The following is a 12,511-nucleotide window of genomic DNA, read 5'->3' on the forward strand; positions in this document are numbered from 1 at the left end:
AGCATCGGGACGCGACAGTCATCTGGCCACTTGCTGGGAATTGTTTCATCCTCAGCTATTGCCAGAAGCTTCTTTAAAAATGAATCAGCACTTGATGATTGTGGATTCTTAAATCAAACTTAATCTTAACAACCGTGCCTGTGGTTTGTCTTACTTTTTTTTTTTTAGTACATATCCTTTTTCCATTGGGAGTTCAACTTGTGACGCTGCAGAGGGCTTAGTGCCTTGCTCAAGCATTTGTAAATGTGACAGATGACATTTCAACTAATCTTTACAAAGTGTCTCCGATGAAACGTACACACTCCAAACAACAGCGGGGATAGAAGCTGTGATTTTCCCTCGCGCTAGTTAGTGTCCTACCTCAAAGTCAACTAAACACCCTAAGGAGAGGGAAGGATGAAGAGGAATCTGGTGCAGTCCGGGCTGACAGTACCACTACGTGGGTGGATAAACATGTGGGTGAGACAGAACAAAAAGAGAGAGAGAGAGAGACACACACACACAAACACACACGCGTTGTCTCTCTACTTCAAAATGGCTCTGCAGTTCAGTTAGTTGCACCACAGTAAAGGTAAAGTCATTTAAATTTCCCACACAACTGCTTCAGTATAATTCAGACACAGTGCAACGTGATTTTGTCTCTTCTTTTTAAAAACACAACTTAGCTTCAGCCTTGATCCAGTAGAGAGAGTTCTATTTTCTAGTAGAGAATAGATCTCACGCATCACATCACAAGCGGAGGGGTGGGGGGGGTTTCTTGCTTTTGCTGTGCATTTAAATGCTATTTGGCTTTATGAATTATGCAGACTACAGCATAATATGCTAAATCAACTAGGCACGAGTCCCTAAAGTAAACATACTGTATTTACATATCCAAAACATTATACAATATTATACAATGGAAAATTAAGCTGGAAGGTTTTTAATTAAACAGTGAAAGCCCTAAAGACAATCTATCCGGAATGAGCTGTTTCAGAGTGACGCAGCCGGCTCTGGGATAAATTCAAACTGACGCTGATGTTTGTAAGTAAGCTAGCTTACTGTGGGAATGTCAAATTTAGTTACGTGTGACAATCATGTTGGTACGGCGAGACATTTGACATCATTACAGCGCGATATGAAAATGTCAAAATATCAAATGAGCCTAATTTTGCGTAATAGAAACTGAAACAATCAGATACGACAAATTATATCTGAATGACTAAATGTCAAGAATACTTTTTTCGGAGCCCAAACTCATTATCGGCTTCATTATCTTTCAGTATAATTCAATATTTGACAAAAGAAACACTGGGTAGAACTGACTTCAAAGCATTACACTCAACTGCATTAATACAAGCTTTTCTTGTTGATTTTTTTCAGATGCTTGTTTTGGGGCTAGAATTTAAATACATTTAATATGAAAACGTATATCTTGTGCTAGGATCGTCTCTGGAAATCCGAGAGTATCTGAGACTGTAATTGTCCGTTAACTCCGAGAGGACCCAGTTTAAGAGCTCTTTACTGTTTTCCATTTGCCAGGTCTGTGGGATTGGATTGGTGATTAACCCATCTCCATCCTCTCCTTTCAGTGGAGTTGCCACGGGAGTAGGTATTGAGCCCCGCTGAATCTTTTCAATATTCAGGATCCATACATCCACCTGCTCCTGCACCTCAGCACTTACTGGGGCTGCAGGCTGTGTAGCCCGTACTCAGCTATACCTCTGTGTTCCTCTCTCTGGACCACCACCCCTGCTTCCCTCCATCCTTCCTGTCATAGAACAGGAATGCTGAGAAAGATAAGACCACTTCAAAGACCCACACAGATGTCGAGTACGCATTTCTGCACACGCATGAAATAACATGAAAGAACATATCGATAATTCCAACACCTTTAAAAGGAGAGGGAGTCTATCGCATTCAAGCATTTGGGTTTATGTGGACACACACTAAGGGAGACACACAATGACAGACACAGACACACACTTTGTTAATAATTGGCCAAAATACTCAGTTTTTACCTCTCAAGGTCTCTATAACAAGAGCTTGATGGTGTGCTGTGAGAAAGCAAAGTAAAAACATGAAACTAAGGATGAAGAGAATTAGTAAGAGAGCGGGAGTAAATTCTACACACCATGACAGTGAGTGTGTGCACTGGTTTGGACAGGCACTCTCACAGCCAGTGGCCACTCATAGAGACGAGCGCACTTTCCCTCCAGCTTCCTACAGTAGAGGCTGCTTCTGCCACTCCACCCTGGAAACTATCAAACTGAGGAGAAGTTGCTGCCGAGACGCAGTGAGAGTTTCTCCAGCACGGCACCACACCTAAGCAGGCACAGGTTTTTTATAAAGCCAGCCGGGCGCCAAGTGGCAGCAAGGAGGAGGAGGAGGAGGAATCGGTATGGAAAACAGCGTTGAAAAAAATGAATATGACAGCCTTCTCACCGAGAGAGAAACACTCTAATGTAGAAATTAAGTTGTTTTCCTTTTCCACCTACTTTAACCATTCAGGTGTTTTTTCTGATGTTCGTAAATCGTGATTTGGAGGTCATTGTTGCAAAAGCAGGCAAGCTGTTTTCAAATGAGCTCCCTCCATATTTTCCCCCTCTGTAGTGCATCTCTCCATCTCTATGCTAATGCCCCGTAATGATCTGAGGCGCGATGGGATGAAAGAAGAGGAGAGAAACTTGTTCTCGGCACAGCTTTGTAGTGCTTTCTGTTGTTGTTGCTATAGTAACAAAGACCTGGAACTGAAATTGGCGCGGCGTTGCCTATTTGCATGGCAGGACGGGGTGATTTTCTTTTTATACTAGAAAAGAAAGAGTGGGTGTAAACCATGCAAAGAATGGGGTGTGGATAACAGCTACTGTATATACACTACATATGAACAACTATTGTCTGTTGTTGTCACTCTCTTACACAGAGGACATAGAATGCACAGGTTGTGTGTACTTTTTGACTCATTGAATGAATTGTTACTGAGGTTTGTGTTGATAAACCTAATATAGCATGTTATGTATAAAAAAGCACAAAATACATATCATAAGAAAAGGTACATAACACAGTGTCTGGCACATGAAGGCACATTGAGCAAATCTACTAAGATTTAATTAAAATGTATAATCTGTTCCTCAATCTGTACACACACACACGTACACACGTACACACACACACACCTCAGTGCGGTCTTCCTTTGACTTGCTCTGCCTGCTTTGAAGTTCTCCTGGATCACCTTTAAAGGCCGTCAGCGTTGCCACGGCAGCAGGCAGGTAGCAGACATCAAACTGCTTAGTATGTGTGTGTGGGTCTGTCTGTGCGTGGGTTTTTGTGTGTATGAAGCCTGAGTACTTAATTAGCTAAGAGTCCAATGGGCCACTTGCCGTTTCTCAGTGTTTTATACTAAACGAGGGAACGACTGGCTCGTTACTGATACTACGAAGAAGGATAATTTATGCGCCACCGGATCTGTCTGCTGTGTTTTAGCTCGTCCTCTGTTGTAGGGCTGACAATGACAAACAATAAGCAGGCACAACCGTCAATGTCCCTTTGCGATCCTCACGCAAAACTTGTTTTCATGTTCTTTCACACTGACAGAAACAAAATGGAACAGCAATAGTAACTATCCTCTAAAGCTTAGCACAAATTCTTCCTCACACACACACAAAAAAAGGATTTATCCTTGTTTTCTGATGCCTAAAAAGACACACATTGCCTTGGGCAATTGATGCGCAAATCATTATTTAAAATCCACAGCGTCTTGGTTGTTATTATACTGTGATAAACAATTGAAAATCTCTCAGGGTGGCACTGTGACTAGCCTTGGCCATGCATGACCAGAACTGGAAATGAGGTTGCAGAATGTGTTCATTTGTGCAGAACAAACTTTAGCTTCATCTGGGAAAGTGTCATCTACTTGTGCAGTTCTGTATGGGATTAATTACCAAATGGAATGCACTGACTAAATGACTTATATTAAATTTATATAGATTACTTTCATTATCATGTCTCGCGTTAAAGCTGCTTTCAGACGTACGTGTACTGAAGTTGTGACGTTTACCTGGAATTTTCCAGAGGGTCTGTATGTGAGAATGCAAATGTCTGAGTCAGTAGCAGGTGCCTTTTGTGGGTAAACTTTTCCTGCCAGCTTGTAAAATATCTTGAAAATGTACAAATAGTCATAAGAATTGGCAATAGGAGGTTGTTGATGTGCTTAAAAACACTGATTTCCACAGCTGAATATAAACATTACGTCCTGCCTACTGCGTATGCATATGGGAACGGCAAACACAGGAAAATGTCAGACTGAAAACAGCTTAAGAGGAACATATTGCCCATCCAAGGATAGTAGTATTTTTCGTAATGATTACATTAATTGTTGTTTGGACGGTTTGATTTAATTAGTGGGATTAGGTTTGATCGCTCTTCTCACACAAACAACACAAACGCCTGCTACATGTGAAGTTCTTGATCAGTAAAACTTCTCATCAGTTTCCAGCCTCTCTACTCAATCTGTGAGTTACAAAAAAGATCAAAGAGTCTGAGCAAGGGCTGGCTTGAAAAGCCAAACTCCACCTTAAATCAGAATTCATACACAGTGCTCTTATGATCAAAGGCTCAAGTCAGTAGACATAAACAACTCTCCAATACAGTTTCAAGCCACTAAGTTAAGGCCAAAATGTCTCAAAGTAGTAATTGTATAATAAATATCATGCTTCAGTTACATTATATACGTTGGAAATGTCATGACCAAAGGGGGTAAACGTCTGTACAGACACTAATGAAGTAGAAAATGTGCCAACAGACCTGTCAAACAACCCTGGGAACTGTGTTTGTGTGTTGATGATGCTATGAGACTTTAATCAAGTTTGTGCACTGCGTTTTCTCTCAAACACACACATCAGTGATACGTTTTTACAGCTATCCTTATCAGGAATTTGCATTGACTTCCATTCATTGTGGACAGCCTAGCCAAAGAAACACAAATAGTTCCATCTCATAATTAACCTTAAACTAACCACAATTCACTTCTGACCATCAACCTAAAACAGGACCTCAGAAATGATGTTGTCTCTCATTCAGAATGGGCTTTGTTACCCATTACGTCCACTGGTGCTGAAAGCTCAGTGTTTATATTGGAGAAGGTCCACAAGAGGTTACAAAAACAAGTACACACAAACCACACAAACACACGCATGCATGCAGACTCCCTGACAGTCGTCCAGTCTGCTCCATCAGGCAACAAACAACACTTTAGACTTGGCCCTCACCACCGTACCTGAGTGCATCCTCTAGTTTGGCTATCTTCCTCTTAGCCTCTGATTTCTCTTTCTCCGCCTCACTGTGGACTGCTAAAACCTGAGAGGGTGAGAAAGGGGGGGGGGGGGAGTGAAAGAAGAAGAGGGAGAGAGAACGAGAGAGAGGTAGGGAGAGGTGTAAGTGAGTGCAACGGCAGACACCATCAAGCATCACTCAACAAAACTCTCCTGCCTGTGACCTTGTGCATCTGGTCTCGTCTCTTCTCTCTATCACCCCATCAAAACGTTCCATCTGAGACTATCTGCCTGCACAGAAAGGGCCTCTCACTCTGGATGTATGGCAGCCATATGGGCCCGTCTTATGTCCAGATACCATTCTCTGGCCCCTCCACATATTTCATTTAACACTCCTTCAGTGGAAAGAGGATTCTTTCCAGAGGAAACGAAAAGGAAACTGAACCACGGACTTCTCCGTCTTTCACTTTTTATTTAATCTCATGTCACCTTGAAGAAAAAAAACTGTTTCTTTTAGAGAAGAGGAATTAATTAAAACTCTCTCTGACCATGAAATATAAAGTGGACAGAGGCCTGTTAAGTTCTTGCAGGTGTATCAGTCAGAGGGGCCCGGTCTTTAGCTCTGCCAGCCTACCACCAACACACACATCGTAATTGTGGCACTTTGAAGATGACCCAGGTGCAGCTTGGTCTTTAAATCTGATCTTCATCCAGGGCATCTGGCCTGGTCTGGTCCAGCTCAGATCTTTAACAATGGTCTCCATACTCTTTGGTTTATGACTATGAACTAAGGCTTTGAAGAGGGCCGCTCAAAAAAGAACTGGGTGTAATTCAAGCATGGTATTAGGTACACCAACAGTGCATGCTTCAGACAGTATTTCCATTTTAGATGTTTACCAAGTGACAACGACTTTGTTTGGATTTACTTACGACTCCTGTTCTCAAGTTTCTTCGCATGACGACTTGTAGCCAAAATTATAAAGGATCCAAGCTCCTTCATCCGGCCTTACATGTAGCTCTTAATCATGGCTCTGATTTTACGAGACCAGACATAAAGTCTAAAAGTATGGGGAACCAAAAGGAACATGTGACTCCATGCTTTGATCTCCACTTGACCATAATCACTTTGTCCAGGGCTTTTTGATCTAATGACAGAAGCTGTGGAGCTCAGTTGATCAGAGGGAGCAAGTTGAAAACTACCTTTTTCTCACAGTTGATCTGCAACTCATCTTTTTCTTGCTGGAACTTTATCTCTTGATCCTGGAGGGAAGAGCAAGCAATATGGTAATGAACGAGTGATACAGTGACACATTTATACATGGACAATATATATTGTGTTAAATACTAACTTAGACACACACACTTCACAGAGACAAACCCATTCTAACCTTAGGCATATTCATAGCTGGTATTACCATGGTGACGGCAGAAGAGACGCATGCTTTTTGTGCATAGATAAGTTGTACATGCAAACATCAAAATGTGCCCCAACACAGATTTAAACGTACAAAATGTAACTTCAGCCACTAGGGGTCTCTCAATCAAAACAATAACAAAAAATACAGTTTGATGACACCGTGAAGCAGCGTGGAATCATGGGAGGTGTTAAAAAATCCTGTTTACGGATGAGGTCATGTATTAAAGTTTAATTTGCTTAAAGCGGCCAAAACCGAAGAAGTGAATGATACATACAGCGGAAGGTTAAAAACAGCAGACTAGCAAAATGGCTAACTGGCACATAGTGTGTTTTTCCTTTATCATTGGTCGATTGCCCTGGAGGTTATAGCAATGACGGGCAAATCCACGGGTAAAGAGGTTATGACGCAATTAAAAGGCGACCAAAATAACTCCCGTTACCTTTCATAACATGGGGGAGTTCTCTGGGTTTGAACATTGTTAACATTTTTTTTGATAATATAAGTGAACAAGTCACTCAGATCATACCCTGGCTTGCTGGTGTCTTCGATGTTCATTGTCCTGCAGGTGCTGTTTGAGCTGAGCCACAGTGTTCTCCAAGTCTTCTATGACCTCCGACGCCTGGGTGAAGAAAACACGGAGGAAACTGGTTAGGAAAAAATGTTAATCGCTACATTTGCATCAATAACAGTAGATTGATCAGGGATCAGGGAGAAGGATCTGAGGTGTTGTGCTGATGTGGACCTTAGCGGCAGACAGAGCATGTTCCTGAAACATGTGGCTCATGTCAGTCTCGTGTTTGGCTTGGAGCTTCTGATCGCTCTGCTCGTGCTGCTTGCTCTGCTGCACCTTCTCCTTCTGCAGCATCATGATCCTGTGGTAAGTGAAGAGCTTTATTCAGACTGCGTGGTTGGATCATTAATACTCACACACTCACTTACTCCTGTTCCCGCGTCACAGTTAAATCATTAGAGTCACTTAACTTTCTAATTGCATTAGTAACATGTTCTCAAACAGCCATTTTAAATTAAAGGGATCGTAACCATGTATCTATACTTGGCAGATTGTTATTAGCTTTCTTTCTTTCTAATTAGCTTGATAGGTGTCATATAAGTAAAAGCAGGTGTATCCTCTTCACCCCTCTACATTTCTTGACCCCTTTCTCTCTCTCAATTTCATATGTCAAACAGCTCCAGACCGTCTGTTGGCCTCCTGAAGTTCAGCGCTGATGGATGCAATGTGGATCTCCAACTGGGCCTTCTCCTGTGACACCTTCTGACGCAGCGTGTTGCCCTTTTCCACCTCCACAGACTGCTGTTTCCCCCGCAGCTCCAGCTCACGCACCGCTTGTTTCTGGATCACACGGATACACAGAAACCAATGAACCATCCAGCTCGAACCACTGAAGGCACTGAGCTGAGAAAATGTCATGTCAGACGACTGCGTGGTTCCATAGTCGAGTCAGACAGAAATCGGGTTTGGTTTAACACAATTCCAAAAATTTAGAGCTGTTGGTGGTAATGCGATGTATAAAGCAGCAATGTTGCAATAATGTCAAAGTAAATATGGAAAAATACAAGTTTTACAAAAATATTGGCTATGCAAATGTTTTTCAGTAGAAAGACATTTTTGTGCCTCTACTGATAGAGGTGAGACAACGACACACCCAACAAGACCACTCACACAAGGGATGTTACACTGTATGGATGGTAATATACAAGAAAACACCTCTGCATATTAGGTACATATGTACATTTATATTAATCTCAATTGATTATACGTATGAAGTGGCACAAATGAATTGAAATTTAAGCACTCTACTTTACACTAATCATTCTCATGTCAGTGTTTTTTCTGAATGCCAAAAGTCCAAAGGATACAGAGAGCTTCTTCCGGCACCGTGTTGATGAAACGTCCCCTCTCTGCATACTGTCCCTCAGCGAGAGGGAGTGTGTGTGCACATATGGAAACATGGAATGCAGTGTGGGCAGGCTGATAAAGGCGATGACGGGGCGCTGATTAAAGATGGAGAATGCTAGTAGATCTGGGTGATGACAGAGTCCGGCGACGACAGAGGGTGACATGACAGGAGAGGAGGAGGCCGCGGTGTATTTGAAAAAGTATGAGAGCAGCGCCTAGCGAGGCCGGTGAGAGAGAGTTTTTGTCTTTGTGTTAACAGCGTAGGGTGCAGAGGAAAGGAACAAGGGGCCTGTGTTGTGCTGGGACGCGTGCTGACACTTAGGTTTCTGGCAGGAGATAAGAAGCACCTCTCCATACCGACGCGGGACTGGGTACACCTGGACACGCTCAGCAGTGGGAGCAAATTATGTGCCTTAATGAGGTATTTTGGAAGAAGAATTACAAGGTGTGAAAGGCAGACTACATACGCCACATTGTAAGCTCTGTTCCCCTTCAAAGTTTTAGAAGTGTTTGAAGATGAAAAAAGAACATGTATTAACAAAAAAGATTCATACAGAGTGAATGATGACCTTTACAGTTAACGTGTCAGAACTAAGGCCAGCGGCTGCCTGCAACACTCATCTCCTGAGGCGTGTGTGTATGAGTGCATGTTGCTTAAAATAAGTTTTAGAGGAGGAACTGTAAGTGGAGGAAAAAAATCTGCCAGAGGCCACGAGAAAAAGCAAAAACCAAAGGCCCCTTTAAGTTTAGTTCACTCAAGATCATCAATACTGACTGAGGATAGGGAGGTTTGTTTGCAAAGTTTCGTAAAGCTGTTGCCACTAAACAGAATGATATGATTACCTATTTGTATCAAGGCTATTCTAGTGTGCAAGTCTGATGTAAAACTACGAGTTAAACAATCAGCAATGCAAAAGAAAGCCTTATTAATAACATCATCATTAACAGTCATTTGGATTTGGAAGTGCATGGACCATAGTCAAGATGTTTGGCTGCCACAATAAAGAGATAGATACCCGCTTGTCTCTTCTTTAAAAACATCTACTCAGTCATTCTGTCTGCTCTGCCCAGTGCATCGCTTCCGTCCAAAAATAACATCTGACATATCTCTAGGCCCTGTGTGAAATCTTTGATCTGCGTTGGATAGAAATCAAACCAGGTATTGATGGGAGGGAGAGCATTCTTCATTTCACTGTTATTAAACTAGATCCAGTGTTGTGTGCTTGAATGAGCATGAATCATCAATGTGTATTTGTCTTGGTTTGCACGAAACACATGTGACCTGAGCAAACTTTTCACATTCCGCCCTGGGTATGAACTTTTATTAGTAATACCCCCCCCATAGTGAGTAGCAAAGCAGAACCCTTAGACAGATGAGCATGTAGTGCCAATGACTGTACAAACCAAGTATTCGCATTTGATTCATTGGTTAAAATAAACTCAGGTTTTCTGACAGATATCTAGAATTTCTATAAATAACTAAAACAAGTCAACAGAGCAAGAGACAATATCACCTTGACTTTAAAGGTTAAGGCAACACTGGTGTAATAACTCAGCTGACAAGTCCACTTTGAACATCCTATCCTAGGTGTGTGTAGGTCAGACCAAACTCAGAGCAGAACAGCAGCTAATTTCAAATGACAGAGGGCTCTTTTGATTCTCTGGGGCCTTGTCTGTCTTTAATTATTAAAATAGGGGCCTTACCAGCGGCCCAGCACTGTCCAGTGTTTGAAGTCTTTTAAATGTGGGCCTGCTGACAGATTAAGGCCAGCAGCAATATGTGTGTCTGTGTGTGTGTGTGTGTGTGTGTGTGATGGCTATGACAGCCCATGAATGCTGATACTGACAACAACACTATTAACGAAAAAGTGCGTTCAACTGGCCTCTGGTGTTGATGGCCTGCACTGACGAAATGTACGTGATAACACCTGTGATGGGAATTTTGTATTTAGACATGTTCAAATGTAACAGATTACATTTATATAGAAAGAAGTTTACTGAAAGATGTATTTCTGTGTTTAAGACTCATAGTCAGAGTTTAGGTCAAGTTAACACTATGCATAATACTCTTGAAGGGCCTTATAGACGTGGCCTTCTCAGTCTAGTGTGAACAAAAGGTTTCTCAACAGGGGCCAATTAAGTCTTCTGCAGCAGGGAGCTTCAAAGGCTAATAGGTGTGACCTGCAGAGACAGGAGATCTCTGAGAAACTCACAGGGTCTGGAACAAGATGCGTTTAGCATCTTGTTCAAACTTCAAAGAGACCGCCAGAGACCAATGTCTGGTCTTCCTGTAAACGACATGGAGAGAAGCTGATTGGACAAATGTATTTTACTGTGGAGAGGAGGGATCTGATTGTATAAATGGAGTGTACTTTTGAGAGCTCATTGCCATTGCCCTCATATCTGTCACCGTGATGTTTGAACTCTGTGCCATTGAGGTCAAGTCTGTTGTCGTGACTTGACCTTTGTAAACCGTCCGCAGACGGTTTGAATTAAACATCCAGAATTGATAATTGCTTGTTGTGTCATGATATGTAATAATTTTCCATTACATTTGGCTGTTGTTGGCAGTGACATCCACGTGAGCGACTCTGGCTCTCGGTGCTGAGGGTAGGTAATTGCGCCGGGGCAGTACGTTTGGAACTAAACCTTTATTATTTCAGTGGGCCTGATGTTCTGAGAATCCGGAGTGCTCACTGAGGTGGGCTAAAGAACCGACTGGGACAGGCAAGCAGTTTCATTCTGGTAAAGTATAATTCTTGTTTTTAGATCTTTTAAGGAAAAAGGTCCAAAGAAATTCACTCATTCAGGGAAGTGAGTTACAGACGTGTATATACTAAGGAGGTCTTAGAGACCGGTATAGGATTCACAATAAGCTTAATAGGTTAAGATTCTTTTCAAAAAAAGATCAAAATGTTAAACAGGGTTTAGCGAAAGAGTTTAATGCTAAATTACTTTAATATTGGGCGCTGCGGCATGCTCATAGTTATTGTAAACAAGCAGAAGAGTAGAATATAAATATATAATAGTATTATTATTTTGAAATGGAGGAAAAGCTGTGACAGAGAGACCTAGGCCAGGTCTGTATCGTCTCAGCATAGCTATCTGTTGAAAAATCTGATAAATTCCCATACATTTTATACCTGCATGTGTCTTGTTTAAGAGAAATGTGAAATTAAGTTTTCTCTAAGGCGATTTGATTCATGCAGAGTTTTAGAATTGTATTAGAGGAATTAAAATTAAAACTTAGTAATTACAAGAGGTGATTACAGTGGCAATATTATAACTGAAGGGGTTTTTCTCATTGTCTCTTAAAAAGTGTTTTGAAGGTGAAAGGTTACTATCAACGTTACACAAATGTTGATGATTTGATACAAGTAACATGCATGATTTGATGAGACTAATCTGAGAATTACAGCTGAAAAAGAAAAAGTGAGGAGTGAGTGAGAGAGGATTTCTTGGAATTCTCAACACTGGAATAAGGTGAGTATAATTTCAATCATATTTGGGATATATGTGTAAGTTTTAAAGGCTTATATCAAAAGAAAAAGAAAAAGATTCAGATCAATCTTAAAACGAATTTGAAAATAGACGTTTTTTAAGAAATAGGAAAATAATTGGCTTTAGAAATTAATTCTGAAACATTAGGGTCTTTTCCATATCAGTAGAACTTAAATTCCCAAAAGATTCGTATTCTACTGAATAAATCAGAGTTTAAATTGATAAACAACCATTACAGAGATGAATTTACCACAGATTTCTTCTCCTACAGTTCAAGATATGGTTCTGAAGTATGGTCATTATAGTGTTACACAGTTTGGCTTGTGGGTAAAAAACTATGATTTTCCAAACACAGGGAACATAACTTTAAATCAGTTGAAGCAACTTAAGATCAAATTGCTCATTGAACAAGAACGAAGCAAAGA

The 12,511-nt window shown here is 41.2% G+C and overlaps 1 protein-coding gene across 1 annotated transcript in view; it reads right to left on the reverse strand.

Moving 5' to 3' along the window:
• The window catches only part of cep112 (centrosomal protein 112), a 104,655-nt gene that overhangs the window by 60,286 nt on the left and 31,858 nt on the right, over positions 1-12,511 (reverse strand). Inside the window, exons 13-17 of the mRNA XM_061090879.1 lie at positions 7,864-8,018; positions 7,410-7,539; positions 7,194-7,286; positions 6,450-6,509; positions 5,255-5,334 (exon numbers count right to left, since the gene is read on the reverse strand). Coding sequence (XP_060946862.1) covers positions 5,255-5,334; positions 6,450-6,509; positions 7,194-7,286; positions 7,410-7,539; positions 7,864-8,018 — 518 coding nt within the window. The remainder of the gene's footprint in view (positions 1-5,254; positions 5,335-6,449; positions 6,510-7,193; positions 7,287-7,409; positions 7,540-7,863; positions 8,019-12,511) is intronic.

The sequence above is a fragment of the Limanda limanda genome, chromosome 17, assembly GCF_963576545.1.
Source record: "Limanda limanda chromosome 17, fLimLim1.1, whole genome shotgun sequence".
NCBI classification, from domain to species: domain Eukaryota; kingdom Metazoa; phylum Chordata; class Actinopteri; order Pleuronectiformes; family Pleuronectidae; genus Limanda; species Limanda limanda.